Below are 19,999 nucleotides of genomic sequence, written 5' to 3' on the forward strand. Positions count from 1 at the left end.
TGAAAACAAAATTATATCTGATTGTTTATTACAATTATAAATAGCATCTGAAACTTAAATTTAAACATCCAAACAAATGAAAAAAGTGCAAATATAGAAATACATCCATCTATCATGACTAGTTATGACTATAATCGCCCCACATTTGCATGGCAATCATATCTCTAACAGAATTTCTATTATTTATTTGACTGCTAAGTGACACGACATCATTGTTGTACTCATTGTCTCCTCCGGGAAGATCAACAAATTCTTCAGGTGATATGTTGTTTGGTTGGTCATTGAGCCACCCATCATCCCCATTGTGCATTCGGACAAGATTGTGGAACACCGCTGCTGCCGCTGGTATCTTCACTTGGTTCTTAATAGGATGCAGTGTTCCTACTTTTAAGATAGGGAAGCGTTTCTTCATAACTCCAATTGCCCTCTCTATGTGATTCCGCAATATGGCATGACGATGATTGAACAACTCCTTGTAGTTTCTTGGTCGTTGGTGACCACGACCAAACTCTTTCAAGTGGTATCGGACACCACGATAGGGTGCAAGGAAGGATGGTGTATTAGCATAGCCACCATCAACAAGAAAGAATTTTCCCTGAGGAACATGAAAACCTCCAAGTAGTGCAGACCTAAGAACCCTAGCATCTGTGGCAGATCCTTCCCAACCACATGATATGAAAGTGAATTTCAGGTCAAAATCGCATGCTAGCATGACATTTTGGCTCAATGTACCCTTTCTATTCCTATAAGGAGCAGCCTTTTCTTGAGAAATGGTAATAGGAATGTGTGTGCCATCAATAGCTCCAATGCAATTCTGAAAGAACAAAACATGCATATGACTAAGCTGAATTATTTAGGAGAAATAGAAAAATATCTAACACAAGAGTGTGAAAATGTTCACCTCAAAGTAAGGGAAGAATCGTGGATCACTGCTAATCTTCCAGTGAGTTTCGATTGGAGCATTAGGCTTCAAAAATCTATAGGTAAGAGCTGGGATTATATTGAATAGTGCCTTAATATGCCGGTGGATGGTTTCTTCGCTGTGCTGAAATTCATATTGCAGGTCCTCATAACTTGCATTATGGGACAACATGAACAGGAAGAAACCTACTTTCTCCTCCACTCGAACTCCTCTTGTGTCATGTAAGAGATTCTTTGTTCTAAGGAAGTTTGCAATCGCTCTAAAGATATTGGGTTCCATACGGAATGCAACAAGGCAATTCTTCTTATGTCCCTCAAGTATTTCCTTTAGACGCTCCTTACCAGGCAACCTAGATGTATGCCTTCGTCTTTTCTCTCCCCCTCCACTAGTACCCAACAGATGCAAAGCAGGCAAAATAAAGAATATTATCTCATCATCGTCCTCCTCCCTGTTCCTAGTTAGACAATCTATTCTCGAACCCATTTTTCTACAAAATAAATATCAATTACAATTTAACCCAAATCAAGGTTGCTCATGGAAAAAGTGCACTCCTAAGCCTTAACACAATGATACTGGTCATGGTAAAAACAAAAAACTATGCAAGTGATATTGAACCATTCAAATAAAACAGGAAGCGATAATTCAATGGCAAAAATCAATCATCTCATTCTCACCTTTGCTTCACCAACTGTTCTTGCCTCACAAGGTTGTTTCCTCACAACAGCCTCCTCGTCAAGTCCTGAAAAAAGAAGAACAAAATCAAATTAACACGATCAGTAATCCCTTGAAATCGCGGGCGTGATTAATCAATCATCCTGTAGAGGAATCAAAACAAGCTAAGTGAGAACCATCAAAACAAGCTAATTTTTGGTATCTTTTCTTACACTAGCATTCACAGATAACCCTGTAACACATACATATGGTGTCGATGGGAAAAGCAATGTAGTTGCTAATCAAAAGAGGTAGAATGGATGCCTGAATCTATGGTTAAATATTCTTCAGCACTCTCGAGTTACCAGATGGTTACAACCAACCTTACAGGACCTAGGATTTCACTACTTCCTGCTGTCAATACTCAATACTAGAGGCAACACTGAGATGGTGTCCACTCCCAGCATCTAACTGAACGCTAACATCCATGTATGAACCACTCCAAGTCAGGTAAATAGGTAATTATTCTTGAAAACAAATTGGAGCCACTCCCGAAGAAAATGAAGCTAAAGGAATCCTCAAGGCGTGCGCTATCATCCTACAGAGCGCAGCACCGTGTGGGTGGGGGAGGAGAGAGACTTGAGGTCCCAGAACCCTACAGCTGCAGCCTGGAAGGCAAAGACCTAGATGTGGGAGGAGGAGAAGAGTTGGGGAGGAGAGAGGATCTCACCGGCTAAGTTCGCGGGGGGGGGGGGGTGGAGGGAATGGTGCTGCCAGAGTCCGGAGTCGAGTAGATGCAGCCGCCGGATTGAGGAGGAGAGTAGCGGGCGCCGTAGTCGCCAGATCGAGGAGGAGAGCAGCCGGTGCCATAGCCGCCAGCGCCAGACGCGAGCCGTCCCGTTCCACACGCCGATGGGGATTTTTCTTTTTCCCTCGGTTCGGCGTGGATCGGCGTGGGCTGTCCCGATCCACAGCTCAACCAAATACATTTTTTTACACCCCCTGGGTTTAAGCCACATGTGTATAAAATCTCCAAGCAGGCTGGGATGTGGGCTCGATCCACTTCAATACACGGGCTTCCAAACGAGGCCTTAAGTGGATAAAGGGAGGGAGAGGGTTTGATACAGGGGATGGAGGAGGGTACAAGGCAGTGGTGGCTGCCAAGTGGGTCCAGGCAAGGCACAGGCCCACATATCAGAGAACCAAATCCTGGGGAAAATGAGCTACGCGATCACTGATGAACAGTACCTGTCAGATTCTATTTTTTTCCCTCTCTTCTTTCTCTTTTTGACGCTAGAGTTGCCGTACTTCAAAATTCATGAAACTTTTTTCCGTATGTCCTACAACTCATGGTGAGTCTATTTTAAAAGGATTCACATCAATAGCTTAGGTAGGTTTCAAACGAAAATTCTTCAAAGAAAGGCTATATTTAAGACTTCTAGCAAGTTTTAAGGCCACGAATAAATTTTCAAAATTTGGGAATGTTCACTAATATTCCTCTAAAATCATTTCTAAGCCTAGTTTATATGATGAAAAATTGAGTCTCTATGTAAAGCTCTGTTTCATTATATTTTTATCATTTCACACGATTTCCTCTTTTTAATTCAATTTGAATTCAAACCAATTCTAATATACACAACATTCATCCAAATGCTCATCAATGCTTATGAAATGCATGTGAGTATGAATGTGCATTAGAGTGTGACAAAACTACCTTACCCGAAATCCTTTCCGAGTAGACAGTTGGGGGTTAATAAGTATTAAGCATTGGAAACCGAAAACAATATAATGTGTAACTTATAAAAGTATATAAGGAGAACGAAGAGTGTGACAGAAAGCAAATGATGATGATAGGATGAACATTGAAGTGGGCTCTCCTGTTGCCTTAAAATAGAGCGAAGGCTCCCAAAAATGGTGCTTCTACTAGTGCCATGACACGACTCGAGGCCACGGTCTCCAGCTTTATCATCATGCCGCATTTAATGTCTGGTGCATGTAGGGCAGTTGGCACAGTACCCTGTGGAACTCAGCTCCCTGTGCTGTTGACGTAATCATGATACTCTGGCAGGGAAAAGATTCTTATCACTACTTGAAATCTCCACTACGACGATCCAACTTTTGAACTCAACCAGTGACAAGTATTTTTTTCCTACCGGGGACGAGGCAAAAAGAAAAACCTACTCAGATGAAACACCTTCTCAATGACTCTCTTGAGGACTCAGAGGCGTTCAGAATCTCGAGTAGAAGATCAAAAAATTTGGTTAGATGCTTGACCCTAATTGTGAACCCGAGTCTTACTTGATGACACAATCAAATAAAAAGCTTATCTTTGCTGACCATATACTTGATCCGTCGAAGTCTCATTTCATGTACTGATAGGAGACTTGATGATGATTACTGGATAATTACCATATCTGGGCACCTCAGGGTTTCCCGTAATTCTCAGAGTATATCTCTATCTCTAGGAAAGAGATCCCTGGATGAAAGAAAACTATCTGTAGGTCTCCAGAGTATCCCGTAAATAGGGAAGTTTATCCCTAAGAACGAGAAGAAAGACTTCAGAGGACGTACAACACACCTATATATATATGGAGCCTAGGGCCCTTGCAGAAGACGAGGGCCATTAAAAGTTAAAGAAGTCTGCTTAAACCTTTTGACAAGCCAAAAGACACCTAAAGTCGAGCAAGAAAGTCATTGACTAGATTTAGATCTATCTAGACTAACCGCATACCCCTTATAACAAGCTCGGATCAATATAAGATAAACATGACGCATGATTATTATCCTCAAGGAAGCCTAAACCTGTAAAAAAAACCTCATGTGTTTTTCTGTGATTCGTCTACTCGAAGCATCCCCAACCTCTTCAACAAATTCATGAGATCGGCAGTTCACAAATTGTCGACAATAACCATTATCATTTCATATAATTTGGAGAAAATATAAAATAATTAATAAAAGAAAATTAACATAAGTATTCAGATTGATGACCAGCTTGTAGAAAAAAGATCTTGTATAATAAAGCATCTGAGCTTCGGAGGGACATTCCCTTGAGAAATAGTTCCCCGATTGGCTTCACTAGTACTACTTCAATGCTTGTTCTTCACAAAATTCAAATTTTTGTATGCAATTTTTTTGGACAATTGTGCATCTGTTTTGAAATTTTCCTCCCAATCATGAATACAATATAATTTCTCTCCTACTTAAAAAATCTCTAATCCATGTATCGTCAGCATCTTCATCTGCCCGCCCACGTCTTTGTCCGCCTACATGTGTTCTGCTCTCAATCCCCACTCAAGCCCCTCTCCGCTACCGCAAAATTGTCATCCGCAAAACCGCCGCATAAATGGTGCCCCATCCGTCCGCCCACACTAACTCGTAGGCCACGATTCGTGCGCGCATCATTTCCCCAACTCACCTCCCCTCCCTTCCCCCTCCCATCCCAATCTCTTCTCGATTCGTTCTAATCCCTCTATAGCAGCAAGGTGTCGTCACGAGCCCTTTCTACCATCGTCGAACCGCCCTAATTACTTCCAGATCCACACTCGCTTTCACACGGTAGCCCACGTCATGCCTTCCCGCCGTCGTTCACACAATGCGCCTACGTCACCCTCCCGGTAGGGACCTTCATCTGCCAATGCCTAAGGCAGATGGGGAGGTTTGGTGGAGGGATAGCGACGTTGATGCCTCCCTTGCAGTGTATGGAGGGGCAGGCGAAGTCGGTCTTCATCCTCACACTGGAGGTCATGTCGATATGCTACTCTTCGTTCTCCTATTGTTTCAAATCCCAATGTCCTCGCTAATGTTGCTTCATCACGCCTCCGCCGATGCAACCTCCTCACCTCCATCCCTAACATCCTCGTCGGCTCACCGCAATCATTGCTGCTAGTGGCCTCTCTTGACCAGGCAACACCTGCTTGCATGCACAACAACGCACAATGGCGGTGGTGGAAGGGGATTCCGTTGAGGATGACTCAACGGCGGGGAACCAACGAGGGAGGAGGGTGCCCTCGGTGGAGGGGAATCCATTCGAAGGGTTCCCTGGTGGTGTGGACTGCATAGGCGGTCGTAGGTAGCAGAGCATAGTAGCGTTGTAGATGAAGACTGAGCTCAAATTCGCATCTACAATGGGTTGTGTGGGCTTGGATTGGAACAGTGGAGCAATAGGAGGAGAAGACGAAGACGATAATGGACTTAAGCGGGGATTCGATTCAACACGACTGCACTCTTGCCGTCAGATGCAGCGGCGTGCACACTACAAGAAATCTGTTAAATTGTGACAATCAAATTTCATCACGATTAAGGAAAAATATTGTCATACCATAAAATCTATGACACTCGCGTGACGAAAACCCAATTGTCATTGATAATACATCACTGATAGTCTTCTGTGATGAAACGAAACAAAATTGTCACAGAATTAGTGACAAAATCTTTGTCATAATTTTTGTGACGTCGCCAAATCAACCTACGATCGTCATAAGAAACCTAATCAGCCGATGTAAGAAGTGACATGGAATCTAACATGGTTGTATCTGTGACGAATTCTTTCATCATAATGTATATGAGACCCATAATTTTTTTTTTGTCATAATCTATGCGAAGCCCATTTTATTAGCCAATCCATTATATGAAGACCCAAGTAGCAACCCAATTATAAATGGGCTAACCTATTTTGTAGGCCCAATTTTAGTTGGGCCTAGCCCATTTTGCAAGCCGAACATTGAATTTTCACAATACACTTTTAATCCAACCCAATCCAAAGCCCACATTTCCATGGCCCATCTAAGTACACAAGCCCAATCAATAACTTGTTTTTTCGTCATACATTTTATTATTGTTACCCCATAGTAAACCAGCATACACATCAAATATAACGAATATACTTAGTAAGCTACATTTACATAATATATTAGCATTTATAGAATGAAGAGCTAAAAAAATTAGAACAAAATCACTTATGCACAAAGCCAACACCAGCCAACATGCACTGAGTGTCCTCGCCATCCATGGCATCTGAAACATCAAAGTTTTGTTCCTCAGAGCATCTTGAAATTCATTGTTTGATCAACTGAGTTTGCATTGTATTATGTATTTTCCTGTGTGAAAATATAAGATGGATTGGTAAGTACAAATTTTAGAAGATACAGATCACTAAGCTCTAAGATTTGATGGATCCACCACAAGAAAAAGAAGCCATATCATATTAGCACACATCAGTCAATTAAATACTACGATACAGAACTGGCTAATATCCAAACGAGTAGTAAAAATGAAAGGAAAAATATTCAAAAGAACTGTATATGTTTCAAAAACAGACTTGTTAGGTGTTAGGCACACTTCTTTGAATATGATGAGGTTGAAAGCAAAAATAATTCTCATAAGCAAACAGGAATACAAACAGAGGAGGGTAACAATCTTAGCTTGTTTGCAAAAACTTGCAGTCATAGTCTGTCATGGAAATCTTGTTAATGTGAGAAAAATGAAAGAAGAGATGAAAGAAGACATTGGTCTTTTCTATCTACATGACAAAATAATAATCAATTTTTCTCATAAGTTCTACCAAAACAATAAGGAACAGAGTAAGAAACTGAACTTTCCCAAGGCGCAACACGGTTAGCTAGTTAACTTGCAGGTGGATAGAGAATAAATAGGAAGAAATCTGCATCAACGCCACAACCTGCGCCATACGGCCAGCATCGAGGCCTGCATGCATGGTTAGCAGCCACGAAATTCGTCAGTCAGAATTGATGCCCCCATATTCAAAAACATTCCAGAATTTCCCAACTTGGAGGATCCACAGGTTATTTGCGACCGAGTCAATCCATTATGGAAAAGGACATCAGATTTTGAAGGGAAAAAAGAGAGAACCAAAGCTTACTCAGGTAATCGGTGTTCTCGAGGCCCTTGGCTCTGACGAGCAGCAACTCTAGTGTCCCCTGCGCCAACCAAATCTGAGCAAGCCAGACAACCAAATCGATCACACACAAGCAAATCGACATTAAACCTAAGAAAACAGGCAGAAGAAGCAAAGGGAAGGGGATGCTCACGGTCTTGGATGGCCTGAGGATGGAGACTGTCGGAGGGTAAACTACTAAAGCAGAGATCCGGAGGGACCTCCTTTGAGATTCGGCTGGAGATGATTCTGAATCTATTTTGCGGGAGAAATAAATGGACGTAAATGCGATGGCAGGTGGAATGGAATGATCGGATGCAGAATATAGTAAATACACTGGAGGTTTTTAGATAGGTTCGGACCGTACTGAGCGTAATACTCTACTCCTGTGTGGATGCTATAAATGCGCTGAGAATGTCTCTCAGGGATATTGCTGGTTACGAGAATGTTTGTCTATCCTAGAGCTTCGAGCTCCTTGTTCTTCGGTGATCTCAGCTGCTGTGCTTGTACTGAACCTCTGTCTTGTTCCTTGGCTCTGAGTGTTCGAATCTGGGGAGAGCCTTTCCGAGTCCACCGGCTCCTCTTAAATACTCGCCGGTGGTAGCGTGCCCCGAAAGGGAGGGCACGAGTTCCAAAGCACCATAAATGGAAAAGCAACCATCATGGGCTGCTACGCGAAGTGACGGGGGTTGAAAACGCGCCTCCGCTCGGTCCGATCGTCATGATGGCGTTCTGCAACGGGCACCACAAAGAGGGCCTACCGGGCAGCCACCGAGCAGCCCGGCGTGCCCGTCCGGTCTTGTACGCCTGACACAGCAGGGCGGCAGGCGGGGCGCCTTGGGCCTCGCAATGTTATCCCGAGGCGCGCCGGATGACGTGGGATGGGACCCGTGCATTAAATGTCCTTACGCCCTCCTGCCAGAATGTGGCAGGGACTGACGCCGAGCGTGGCAGGAGCAGTTGGAAGCGACAGGCCACACGCCCTCTTAAATGCGGCATCGGGCCTTTCACTGGTTGACACCTCACCGCTGGACCTCTGTGGGGGCCACCGACGAAGGACTTCTTAGGCCGTCGGGGAACCGAGTGCTCGGGGATCACTGTTCACATCCCCGAGCACTCTCTCCCGGATATGCCCTTTCTTGGTCCTCGGAGAACCGAGTGCTCGGGGGCCACTGTTCACGGCCCCGAGCACTCTCTCTCGGAATTGACTGTTCAGATCCTCGGGGAACCGAGTGCTCGAGGGCCGCTGTTCACGGCCCCGAGCACTCTCTCCCGGAACTAACTCCCTTGGGTCCTCAGGGTACTCGGGTGCTCGGGAGGCCGCTGTTCGCAGCCCCGAGCACGCTCTTCCCGGTACTCAGCTTTTCTGGTCGTCGGGGAACTTGTGTGCTCGGGGGCCATTGTTCATGGCCCCAAGCACTTTCTTCCCGGCACTTGGTCTTCACAGATCATCGGGGAACTCGGGTACTCGGGGACCACTGTTCATGGCGCCGAGCACCCCCTCCCGGGACTTAGTCTTCGCGTACCTCGCAGAGATGATCCCCGCGGGAGGACGCCACGTGGCAAATTGCTGGCCTGGCCTCGGGACTCGGGAACCCCTGGTTCCTGATTCACCGACAGCAGGCCCCCGGCCCATTGGTAGGCAACGGCCCAGAGACTGTGGATGGGGCCCTCGTCTTCATCGAGGCCAATCCCAGCACCGATGCCACATGGCATGTTTTTAGGCGATGGCCTCTCTGGCCTAGGCTTCTGGTACGGCCCTGCGGGGAGCCGAACGGACGCGCATCCAGCTGACTCCCGAGGCGCGTGATAACGAGGCAGGCGACGCGTGATAACAAGGCAGGCGGTGCGCGTGGCAACCGCGCAGATCGAGGGTAATGCGCCTGAAGACTACTGACAACAGTGCAGACTGAGGGAGATTCGCCTGGTGCTCACGCCGGCGGAGGAAGTTCGTCTCGCCGAGCACGCCGCAGCAGGTGTCGTTTGAAATCCCTAGGGTATAAAAGGAGGAGGGGAGCAAACCGTTGCCCCTTTACACCATTTTCGCGATCAAGCCTTCTTGCCTTCTTCTTCCTTGCGCTCCAGAGCTTTCGCCCTCCCTTAGGCCAACAGCGCACTCTCTTCCCCCCCACCATTCCAGCACACTCCCCACCCTAACACAATGCCGAGGGCAGGAGGCAGCCGCCGTGACAAGGGATCCGACAGCATACTGCCAGAGTCGGGGATTATCAACAAAGAGGGGGTGGACAAGGTCCGCAAGTTGATGGTGCCCGAAGGCCAGCAGGAGGCCTCGGTGGTGAGGCCGGTGAGCTTCCCGCCCGTCACGGACCTGCCAGAGCGCATCGTCGTCTTCCTCTCCTTCGTGGCGGCCGGGCTGGTGCCGCCATTCTTGACGTTCTTCCTCCAAGTCTTGGACACGTTCAGCATCCAACTGGCGCACCTCAGCCCGAACTGCGAGATGTTCGTCAGAGTGCCGCCGTCGGTGGCACTATTCTGCCACTTCTTCGTGTTGCGGCCTACCGGGAAGAAGAGGGGCTCCTCCACCGCGGACGTCACCGGCTGCTGCAACTTTCGGCTGTGGGACGGCTTGGCGGAGCTGTACATCCCCCAGGTGCTGCGGAGCAAGTGGGATGACTGGCGGCGCAACTGGGTCTACATCGACGTCAGCCCCCATGACCGCCTCACGTTGCCGGAGGTGGTGGCGGAGCCCTAGAGGTCAAGCTGGGAGGCAGCGCCGGCGGAGGACGAGCGGATGCGGCCAGTCCTGGACCGCATCGATTACCTACGCCAGGCGGGTCTGACGTTGGTGATGGTGGTGGCGGACTACCTGCGCCGCCACCTGGCGCCCCTGCGGGAGCGGGTTCGCCCCAGCTGGATGTACACGGGCTCCCAGGACATCACCAGGACCCGGATCGGCGAGGACGGGGACCTGGATGAGGCGGTGTTGGCGGGCCTGCTGTGGGTGGTGACTGGCGTGGAAGACCTGACCCGGGCGGTGCTTCCCCGGGAGCAGCTGGCGCTCTGCGCCGACCCGGGCCAGGTGGCGCTGCAAGTGACGCTACCCGAGTTTGACGCCTAGGGTTTGGTCGACCGGCCGGGGCGCCGGAACCCCGGGACTATCTAGATCCCCGGGGTAGACGAGGAAACCGGCGGCGCGCCGAGGACCGGCGGTGGGCACGTCGCAAGTGGCAGGCCGCAGGCGAGCGGCAGGGAGGCCGCGGGCAGCCGGACGTAGACTGGCGGCAGGGGTGCCGCAGGCGGCAGGCTGCAGGCCAGCCGTGGGGCTGCCGCAGGCAGCAGCCATCAGGCCGGCGGAAGAGGCGCCACTGGTAGCGGAGCGGCGGCCCAGGGGACAAGGGAAAGCGCCCCCGGACGTTCGTGCCTCAGCTGTTGTCCTCGTCATCACAGTCACCTCCACGACAGCGGCCGTCGATGGGCGGTGCGAAGGAGGGAGGCTGGGGTGCGGGAGCCCAGAGACCAAGGCTGGCGCGGGAGCGCGTATACAGCGAGTGCCCAAGCCGGCCCGCCACCGGAGATAGGCTCCATGGCGGAGGCGAGGTCCAGGGCGCAGGAGCCAGGAGACCAAGGCCGGCGCGGGAGCGAGTTACAGCGAGTGCCCAAGCCGGCCCGCTGCCGGAGACGGGCAAACTTTGGGCAGAGGCCGCAGGGCCCGGAGTTCAAGATCTCAGAGTCGCGATGGCAATACCGCGGACCAAAGTCAGTGTAAGTTTTCTTTTTCACGAGCGTGTTTCGCCTGGGGTAAGTTAGGGGACTAACCTGCGTTTGCTTTCAGGCCGCCCAAAGACACCGCCGGAGACCAAAGGCGACCGGAAGCGCCAAGGCCGGCTCCCGCCCCTGAGCCGAGCGCGCCTGAGCCAAACGTGCCTGCCAAGCCGTAGCTGCAGGCGCCGTCGTGCCCTGAGCACTTCGAGGGCGGCGCCGACGTGGCAGCAATCGGGGACCCCGAGCGCCTCTGCAGAGAGGGCTCGCAGGGGACCCAGCGCCCGACCGCCGTCTGACCAGGCTGCAGAACCCCTCCTGGACGTGCTAGGAAGCGCCCGGGAGGTGATCGAGCAGCTGGATGCGGCCGTGGCAGGGGAGTGGGCACAGCTCGAGGCAGACCGCGCTGCCCTCATAGAGGAGAGGGGGCGTTTGGAGGAGGTCGGTCGACTTTTGGAGGCCCGCGTTGCCTCGGCTCGCACCGCCCATGAGAGGGAGAGGCGTGTGGTGGCCGAGGAGCAAGAGGCCCTGGAGGAGGTGCGCGAGGAGGCTATCGCCGCGCAGGAGGAAGCCACCCGCTTGGGGGAGATATCGCGGCGGCGGGCCGCGGAGCTGCTCGCCAGGGAGCGGCTAGTGCGCGCTCGGGAGGAGGCCATCGTGCCGCACGAGAAGGCTGTGGAGGCCTCCCGGGCGGACTTAGCCCGCCGGAACGACGAGCTCGAGCGGAGTTGCGCCGAAGTCCTCCATCGGGAGGAGGAGGTGGCGGTCTGCGAGACTGACCTCGAGATCACGGCGACAGCTCAGGATGCCCCGAAGGAGTAGCTTACCCTGCGCGAGGAGGAGGCTGCCATGGCGTCGGCGGCCGTAACTGCTCGTGAGGAGCAGGCCGCCAAGTGGGAAGCCAAGTTGGCTTCCCGGGAGCAGGCCCTTAGTGCCCTCGCTGAGCAGGTGAAGCGGGGCAAAGCCCCAGTGACCAGCGGCGTCCCAACCAGCGCGGCCGAGGAGATTAGCCTCGAGGAGCGGCTGCAGATCACGAAGGACGAGTTCGAGATCATCATCGCCGAGCGGGCCAACGTCAAGCTGATGATGCGAGACATCCTTCGGCAAGCACGAAGGTCCGTGAGGGTGGCCAGGCTCGGGCAAGTCAACGTGGGCGAGAAGGGGGTAGATCAAGAGACCATCGACCACATCGCCCTTGGCTTCGAGGAGATCAGCCGGTGATTGAAGGCTCTTCCCCGGGCCGTGCAGGAGTTAGCCTCCCGGGAAGGGCGTGCTCTGGCCCAAGCGGTGACCGAGCACGTCCTGGCCTGTTACCGGAGCCGGGACCCCAACTTCTCGCTGGAGCCAGCCCGGCAGGGGGTGGTCGAGGCTGAGGAAGGGGTCGCCCGGGAGGCAGTCCAGGGCGTCACCGCCGAGGTGGCAGCTTGCTTCACACGAGAGCCGCCGCCAGTACCGAGCAGTGGCAGCAGCAGCGAAGACTCCTCGCCGCCTCCAGAGCCCGCCGACCTAGATTAGGCTTTTGTCTTTTGTTTTCTTTTGACTTGTTGTAAATATGGGAGTGATCCCTCTGAATAGCTCTCCTTTTTTGAATATAATGGAAGCCTTTCCTTGGGATCGCAACTTCAATGTTGTCTTGATGCTTGATGAAGTCTTTTCTCTTTTCACTTGATGTCCCGAGGAGTACTTAGCCGGACCGAGCCCGACCTTTCCTCCCCCGAGAACGAAGTCACCCCGACCACTCATCATCCGAGTAGTGAGGCCTCTCCGCGCGTTCAGCCCCCGAGCCCTCGCGAGTCCGCAGCGGCTAAGTCAAGAGATAAAGGCACGAACTTCCTTGCTCGGGAGATAGGTCGATCCAGCACGGAGCACGCCATGACCAGTGAACGCTTTTCCACTTTGCGACCACTCAAACAAGCAGACCGGAGACACGTGCGGGCACAAATGCGACCAAGAGTCCCCACGGTTTGGTGGTGCCCGGGCTAGGACGGACGGGACCGAGCACCAACAGCCCGCCCCCAGGGTCTAGGCTCCCGACCGCTCTTTGCTCAAGCGGTAGGATTACCCGAGAACCCAAGAGGCTCGGTAGTGCCCGGGGTACTGCCAAGCGGGCCGAACACCACAACCACCATGAAGGATTTCGGTCAGACATTGCCGTTTGTACGGTACACCTTTCACTGTCTGTTCTATTGTTCCGAAAAAAATGAACACATGGGCAGGGTTTTGTGCGCGAGGAGACAATCTCGCCGAACAAATTATAATGCGAGGGTCCCGAGGATAGCTCGGGAACAATAGATTGCTGAGGATGTAAGAATGTAAATTCATATGTCTTTAGCCACTCATCGGACAGTTGTCAGCCTTTCGGCCGACCGATCCGGGAGGGGTATGCGCTCCAAGCTCGGGGTGCCTAGGAACTTGGTTCCTTCGGTCGGAGCGCCCGAGCACTGGAAAGCATGAGGGAGAGCCAGGGGCCAGGTGGTCCCGACCACTCGTGCCCGAGCGGTAGGACTACCCGAGGACCCCCTAGGCTTGAGCAGCGGCCTGGGCACTGAGGCCCTCGCAGTCGAGCTGCTTTTATTCTCGGTTGTCGATCTGTAAGCTTTGAGAAATAGGAAAAGATTCTTTGTTTGGTGCGCTCTGTTAGTGCGGTACTCATTATAGACTGCTCTCATTTTTTACCCGAGACCTCTCGAATACCCGGACCGGCGAAGTATACAGACAGAGGCATAACGCAGAGGTCCTATGGTTCGATGGCGCCCGGGAAGGACTGACCAGACCGAGCACCGACAGCCCGCCCCTGGGGTCTAGACTCCTGACCACTCTTTGCTCAAGCGGTAGGATTACCCGAGAACCCCAGAAGCTCGGTGATGCTTGGGGTACTGCCATGACACCGAACACCACAGCCTACCACAACAGACTTAGGTCAGCGGCAACTGCCTGCGCGCATACCGATCGGGATTCTTTTATCAACGGGAAAAATGAGAGAGCATGTTTTTCTCGCACAGTCGAGCATCTCACCAGACAAATTAAACATATGAATTCCAGAGAGAAAATAAAATTTGAAATAAGAACTGGACAATGATAATATATATTAACAATTTTGTACAAGATTGGGTAACTTACATGGATAGTGGTAGCCCCCGGCCTGGTTGGCCCGAGCACAAACATGCCACCTATGGATAGAACTTGCGCAGATGCTCGATATTCCATGCGTTTTGGAGTGGCTGCCCATCCTCCATAGCCAGCCAAAAAGAGCCTTCTCGCGGGACACCAATCACGGTAAAGGGGCCTTCCCACATAGGGGACAGTTTATTCCTTCCTTCGCACGATTGGACGCATCGGAGAACTAGATCCCCAACCTCGAGTGACTGGGCCCGGATGTGGCGCTGATGATAGCGCCACAGGCTTTGCTGGTATCGAGCTGCTCGGACGACGGCACGCCACTGGCACTCTTCCAAGTAGTCGACGACGTCGCGCCTTCGCTGTTCCTGTTCGCCTTCGGAATAGGCATGCACCCGAGGGGAGCCAAGAGTGAGCTTGGAGGGGAGGACCGCCTCAACACCGTATACGAGGAAGAATGGCGTCTCCCTGGTGGTGCGGCTTGGCATGGTCCGATTGGCCCATAGCACAGCAGGTAGCTCGTCGATCCACCCTTTCCCGTGCTTTGCGAGCATGTCGTAGGTCCGGGTTTTGAGCCCCTTTAGTATCTCAGCATTGGCATGCTCGACCTGCCCATTGCTCCGAGGATGAGCGACGGAGGTAAAGTAGAGCTTGATGCCGAGGTCCTCACAGTAGTCCCTGAACATGGCACTTGTGAACTGAGTGCCATTGTCGGGTGATGATCCTGTTCGGGGCGCCGAAGCAACTTGTGATACCGCGGATGAACTGAAGCGCCGTGTTCTTGGTAACCTTGATGACTGGAACCGCCTCCGGCCACTTGGTGAACTTGTCGATGGCGACGTAGAGGTACTCATAGCCCCCGATTGCTCGAGGGAATGGACCCAGGATGTCCAGCCCCCAGACCGCAAAGGGCCATGACAGGGGGATGGTGTGAAGAGCCTGAGCTGGCTGGTGAATTTGCTTTGCGTGGAACTGGCACGCCCTGCAGCGCCGAACCAACTCGGAAGCATCCTGGAGAGTTGTAGGCCAGTAGAAACCTTACCGGAAGGCCTTCCCGACCAGCGTGCGGAACGATGCATGGCCACCGTACTCGCCCTCGTGGATCTCAGTGAGAAGCTCACCGCCTTCTGCCCAGGTGATGCATTTCAGGAGGACACCATCCGTGCCGCACCGGTAGAGACCCCCGTCTACTATGGCATAGTGTTTGGACTGCCGTGCAATCCTCTCGGCAGAGGCATCATCCCCGGGAAGGAACTTTTCTTTCAAGTACCCTCGGATCTCGTCCATCCACAAGGCATCTTGAGAACCGTCAGCAAGCGCAGCGCACTCACCGGGCGGCGGCACCCTGACAGGGCTCCCCACTGAGGGTGCCGCCTGGGTCCCCTCAACTAGGCTTGAGGGTTCCCTTTCATCCTAGTCGGCAGGCAGGACGGAACGTCGTGTGAGCCTTTCTTCAAAGACTCCGGCAGGGACGCGCGCATGGGAAGAAGCCAGGCAAGAAAGGTCATCGGTCAGAGCGTTGTCGCGGCGAGATATATACCGCAGCTCCAGGCCATCAAAGTGCCTCTCCAGCCTCCTGACTTCCGCCACGTATGCCGCCATTTGAGGATTCGTGCACTAGTACTCTTTCGACACCTGGTTGACCACTAGCTGGGAGTCTCCCTTGACCAGGAGGCGACGAATCCCGAGGCCCACCGCGGCCCGGAGGCCGGTGATGAGGCCCTCATATTCCGCCATGTTATTGGTTGCTCGGAACTGCAGCTGCACGACGTACCGGAGTTCTTCACCCGTTGGGGAGGTGAGAACCACTCCGACCCCCGCGCCTTTCAGCGTGAGGGAACCGTCAAAGTGCATAACCCAGTACCTGGGCATATCGTGCCCGGGATATGCGGAAATCTCTTCTTGGTCGATCTCGGGGACGGGTGTCCATTCTGCCACAAAGTTAGAAAGCGCCTGGCTTTTGATCGCCTGGCAGCTGACAAAGTGCAGATCAAACTCCGCCAGCTCCACCGCCCACTTGACGATGCGCCTAGTGCCTTCTCGGTTCCGGAGGATCGGCCCCAGCAGATACGTAGTAACCACTGAGACCTTGTGCGCCTGGAAGTAGTGGCGCAGCTTCCGGGAAGCGACAAGCATGGTATAGAGCAGCTTCTGGGCTTGGGATATCTTGTCTTGGCATCCCGGGGACTTCACTGACGAAGTACACCAGTCACTATACACGGCGGGCCCGGACTATGGTTTCACCCGAGGGCTTATAACAACCCGCAAACTCAGCAGTGTGGTCGGGGCTGGCCGAGTGCTCGGGCTCGAGTCCCTGGGCGGGAGGAGCCAAGTGCTCAGGCTCGACTCCCTGCTCGGGAGGAGCCAAGTGCTCGGGCTCGACTCCCTGCTCGGGAGGAGCCACGAGAACTGGAGACTGCCTAGGGGCAGCCGGGAGCTGGGACCCAGCACCTTGCCCCGAGCACTCATCACGCTCCACCACCAGTACCATGATCACGACCAGAGGAGTGGCCGAGATATAGAGCAGTAGAGGTTCGCCCTCGGAGGGGGCCACCAGTACGGGCGACGAGGTGAGATATTTCTTCAAGTCACGGAAGGCCTGCTCGGCCTCCGGTGTCCAATCAAAATGACCGGTCTTCTTCAGGAGTTTGAAGAGGGGGAGTCATCGCTCCCCGAGCTTGGAGATGAAGCACCCGAGGGCCGCCATGCAGCCGGCAAGGCACTGAACTTTCTTGAGTCGAGCCAGGGGTCGCATCTGCTCGATGGCCTAGATCTTCTCTGGGTTGGCCTCGATTCCTCGGCTAGAGACCAAAAAACCGAGGAGCTTGCCCGTAGGTACCCTGAAAACACACTTCTCGGGGTTGAGCTTCAAGCGGGTAGTGCAGAGACTGTTGAAGGTCTCGGCCAGATCTTCAAGCAAGGTGGCGCGGTCTCGGGATTTGACCACGAGATCGTCGATGTAAGCCTCGACGTTGCGGCCAACCTACGAATCAAGGGTAATGTGCACAACGCACTGGAAGGACGACCCAGCGTTGCGCAAACCAAATGGCATCAATACATAAAAATAAGTCCCCACCAAAGTGGTAAAAGAAGTTTTTTCTTCATCCTCTATGGCCATGCGAATTTGGTGATAACCAGAGTTTGCATCTAAACAATATAAAATATTGCACCCCGCAATTGCATCTACAATCTGATCTATGCGGGGTAAAGGAAAAGGATCTTTTGGGCAAGTCTTGTTTAAGTCGGTGTAGTCGACGCACATGCAGAGCTTGCCGTTGGCCTTCGAGACGATGACTGGGTTTGCCAGCCACTCGGGGTGGAGGACTTCTCAGATGAAGTCAGCATCAAGGAGCTTACTTACTTGCTCCCGGATGAACTCCTAGCGCTCGGGCGCTTGCCGCCGGACTTTTTGCCTCACCGACCGTGCGTCCGAGCGCACAACAAGGTGGTGCTCGATCACCTCCCTAGGGATCCTGGGCATATCGGACGGCTGCCATGCAAACACATCGACGTTAGCCCGGAGGAAGGCGACGAGCGCGCTTTCCTATTTGCCGCCCAGGTCACTGCCGATTCGGACGACCTGGGAAGCGTCTTCACCCACCACAACCTCCTTCGTAGGAATGGAGGCATCGGTAGCGAGTCGGGGTTTGGATGAAGAGGGTCCCGGGCCCCCTGGGTAACCCTCGACCTCGGCCCGAGCTGAGACCAAGGCCGAGTATAGCTGCTCGGCGCAGGAGACGGCGTTGCCGGTCTCGGTGGACACAGAGATGGGGCCTGCAGGGCCCGGCATCTTGACCGTGAGGTACGAGTAGTGGGTGACCACCATGAACCGAGCGAGCGCCAGGTGCCCGAGGATGGCGTTGTAGGGGAGGGGAAGTTCCACGACATCGAAGATGACGTTCTCCGTCCGGAAGTTATCCCGGCTCCCAAATGTCACGGGCAGCTCGACCTGCCCGAGGGGCAGGGAGTGCCCGGGCGTCACCCCGTAGAAGGGGAGCGACGGCTTTAGGCGCCTGGAAGGCACCTGTAGCTTCTCGAAGGCCTCCTGGGAAAGGAGGTTCAGGCCTGCACCCCCGTCGATTAGCACTCTGCTGACCTTTACATTGCAGACGGTGGGGGACACTACCAGGGGTAGTCGCCCCACGCGTGCAGTACTTGCGGGGTGGTCGGCCAGGCTGAACGTGATCGGGGAGTCCGACCACTTCAGGGGCCTCGCGGCCTCCGTGCTCGGGGTCGCCGAGCACACCTCGCGCCGCATGGTCTTAACACTGCGGCGGGAGGAGGGCGTGTACATGCCTCCATCGATGAAAGCGACGATGTGCTCAGGCTCCTGGAAGCTGAGCTCTTGGTTGTCGGGGGGTGGCTCTATCATCGCCGCCCCTGCGGGGCTTCTCGCGGTCCCTCTGGCGCCGCTCGATGAGACCTTTGACCGTGCGGCACTCCGTGAGGTCATGCCACTCGGTCTGGTGGATCTGGCACCACTTCGCCGGCTCGGGCCTCGCAGGAGCAGGGGCCCTTGCGGAGCAGGAGCACTCGCGGGAGCTGGAGCCCTTGGAGGGGCTCGGGCCGGAGCCCTTGCGGGCGCGGGCCTTCTGTCGGCGGCCGCCCGATGAGCTGACTGGCGGTCAGGCTCCTGGGCTGGCCCAGGGGCAGGGCCCTAGGCTGGCACAACAGGGACAGCCTCGCGCCTCCTTCTCTTTTTCTTTTCCCGCCTGTCGGAGCGGGAAGGACCTAGTTGATCGGCGGCGGGATGCTCAGGGCGCGGAACATGCCACGCCCAAGCCTCCGCTGCCTTGGCACACATGTCGGCCAACACGAAGAGTTCCACGGTGGTTTCGACTTCGTGTGTGCCCAACTTCTCGAGCATCCGCTCGTCGCGGACACCCTGCAGAACGCGATAATGATGGCGTGGGGGGTTATCCGCGGGATGGTGTTGCGGGCATGGCTGAAGTGCTGTATGAAGCGCGCAACGTCTCCCCCTCCTGCTGTTTGATGGTGTGGAGGTCGCACTCTAGGCCGGGGCGCGTGAACATGCCCTGAAAGTTTGCCATAAACTGGTGGCAGAGGTCATCCCAGAAGCGGAAGGATCCTGGGGATAAGTTCATAAGACAAGAACGGGCAGAGCCCCTCAAGGCTACATGGAAATAATTGGCCATCACCTTTTCACTGCCACCAGCCGCTTGGATAGCGGTGGTGTAGATTTGGAGGAACTCGATGGGGTCGATGTACCCGTCGTACTTCTCCGGCAGTTCTGGCCGGAACTTGGTGGGCCATTTGACCCGGCGGAGCTCACTGGTGAAGGTGCAGTAGCCTGTACCGTACCCTGCTACGCGGGCAGCGCCCTTGGGCGGTGAACGCCGACGAGCCGGCGAGCCCCGGCAGTCATGGGTCGGCATGGAGGAGGCCTAGTCCTCAGCTTTGGCCTCATGCCGAGACTCCCGTTGGCGCTCAAGGGTAACACGCGCGTCTTCGACGGCCCTCCTCTAGTTGAGGTGCAAGCGGAGGTCCTGAGCTCCGGTAGTGGCCAGGGGGCGGCACTCCGCTTGGAGGCCCCCTGGCCGGTTTGACCGCCACCTAATGATGGGCCGGTCTTGGTTGTGCCGCGGTGGGAGGTAGCCCGGGAGCTCTCGACCAGCACCTGACGGTGAGCCGTGCCCACCAGAGCGGCCACCTCTTGGAGCCAGCGACCTTCTAGG

General features: G+C 53.7%; 1 protein-coding gene across 1 annotated transcript; it reads right to left on the reverse strand.

The window, feature by feature from the left end:
* Positions 1-118: 118 nt before the first annotated feature.
* LOC133903634 (uncharacterized) lies at positions 119-12,037 on the reverse strand. The gene is made up of 5 exons (XM_062345067.1): positions 12,014-12,037; positions 7,452-7,524; positions 1,597-1,661; positions 733-814; positions 119-657 (listed from the first exon to the last, which is right to left on the reverse strand). The coding sequence occupies exons 1-5, from the start codon at positions 12,035-12,037 to the stop codon at positions 119-121; spliced, it is 783 nt and encodes a 260-aa protein (XP_062201051.1).
* Between the last annotated feature and the right edge of the window lie 7,962 nt (positions 12,038-19,999).

The sequence above is a fragment of the Phragmites australis genome, chromosome 2, assembly GCF_958298935.1.
Source record: "Phragmites australis chromosome 2, lpPhrAust1.1, whole genome shotgun sequence".
NCBI lineage: Eukaryota > Viridiplantae > Streptophyta > Magnoliopsida > Poales > Poaceae > Phragmites > Phragmites australis.

Coding starts and splice junctions, on each gene's coding strand:
- LOC133903634 (XM_062345067.1), bottom strand. CDS start 12,037: ATGGCAGCCTCCTCCTCGCGCAGG. Junction 7,525..12,013: donor CAGCCTCCTCCTCGCGCAGG/GTAAGCTACTCC, acceptor TGGCTTGCTCAG/ATTTGGTTGGCGCAGGGGAC. Junction 1,662..7,451: donor CGAGAACACCGATTACCTGA/GTAAGCTTTGGT, acceptor TTCTTTTTTCAG/GACTTGACGAGGAGGCTGTT.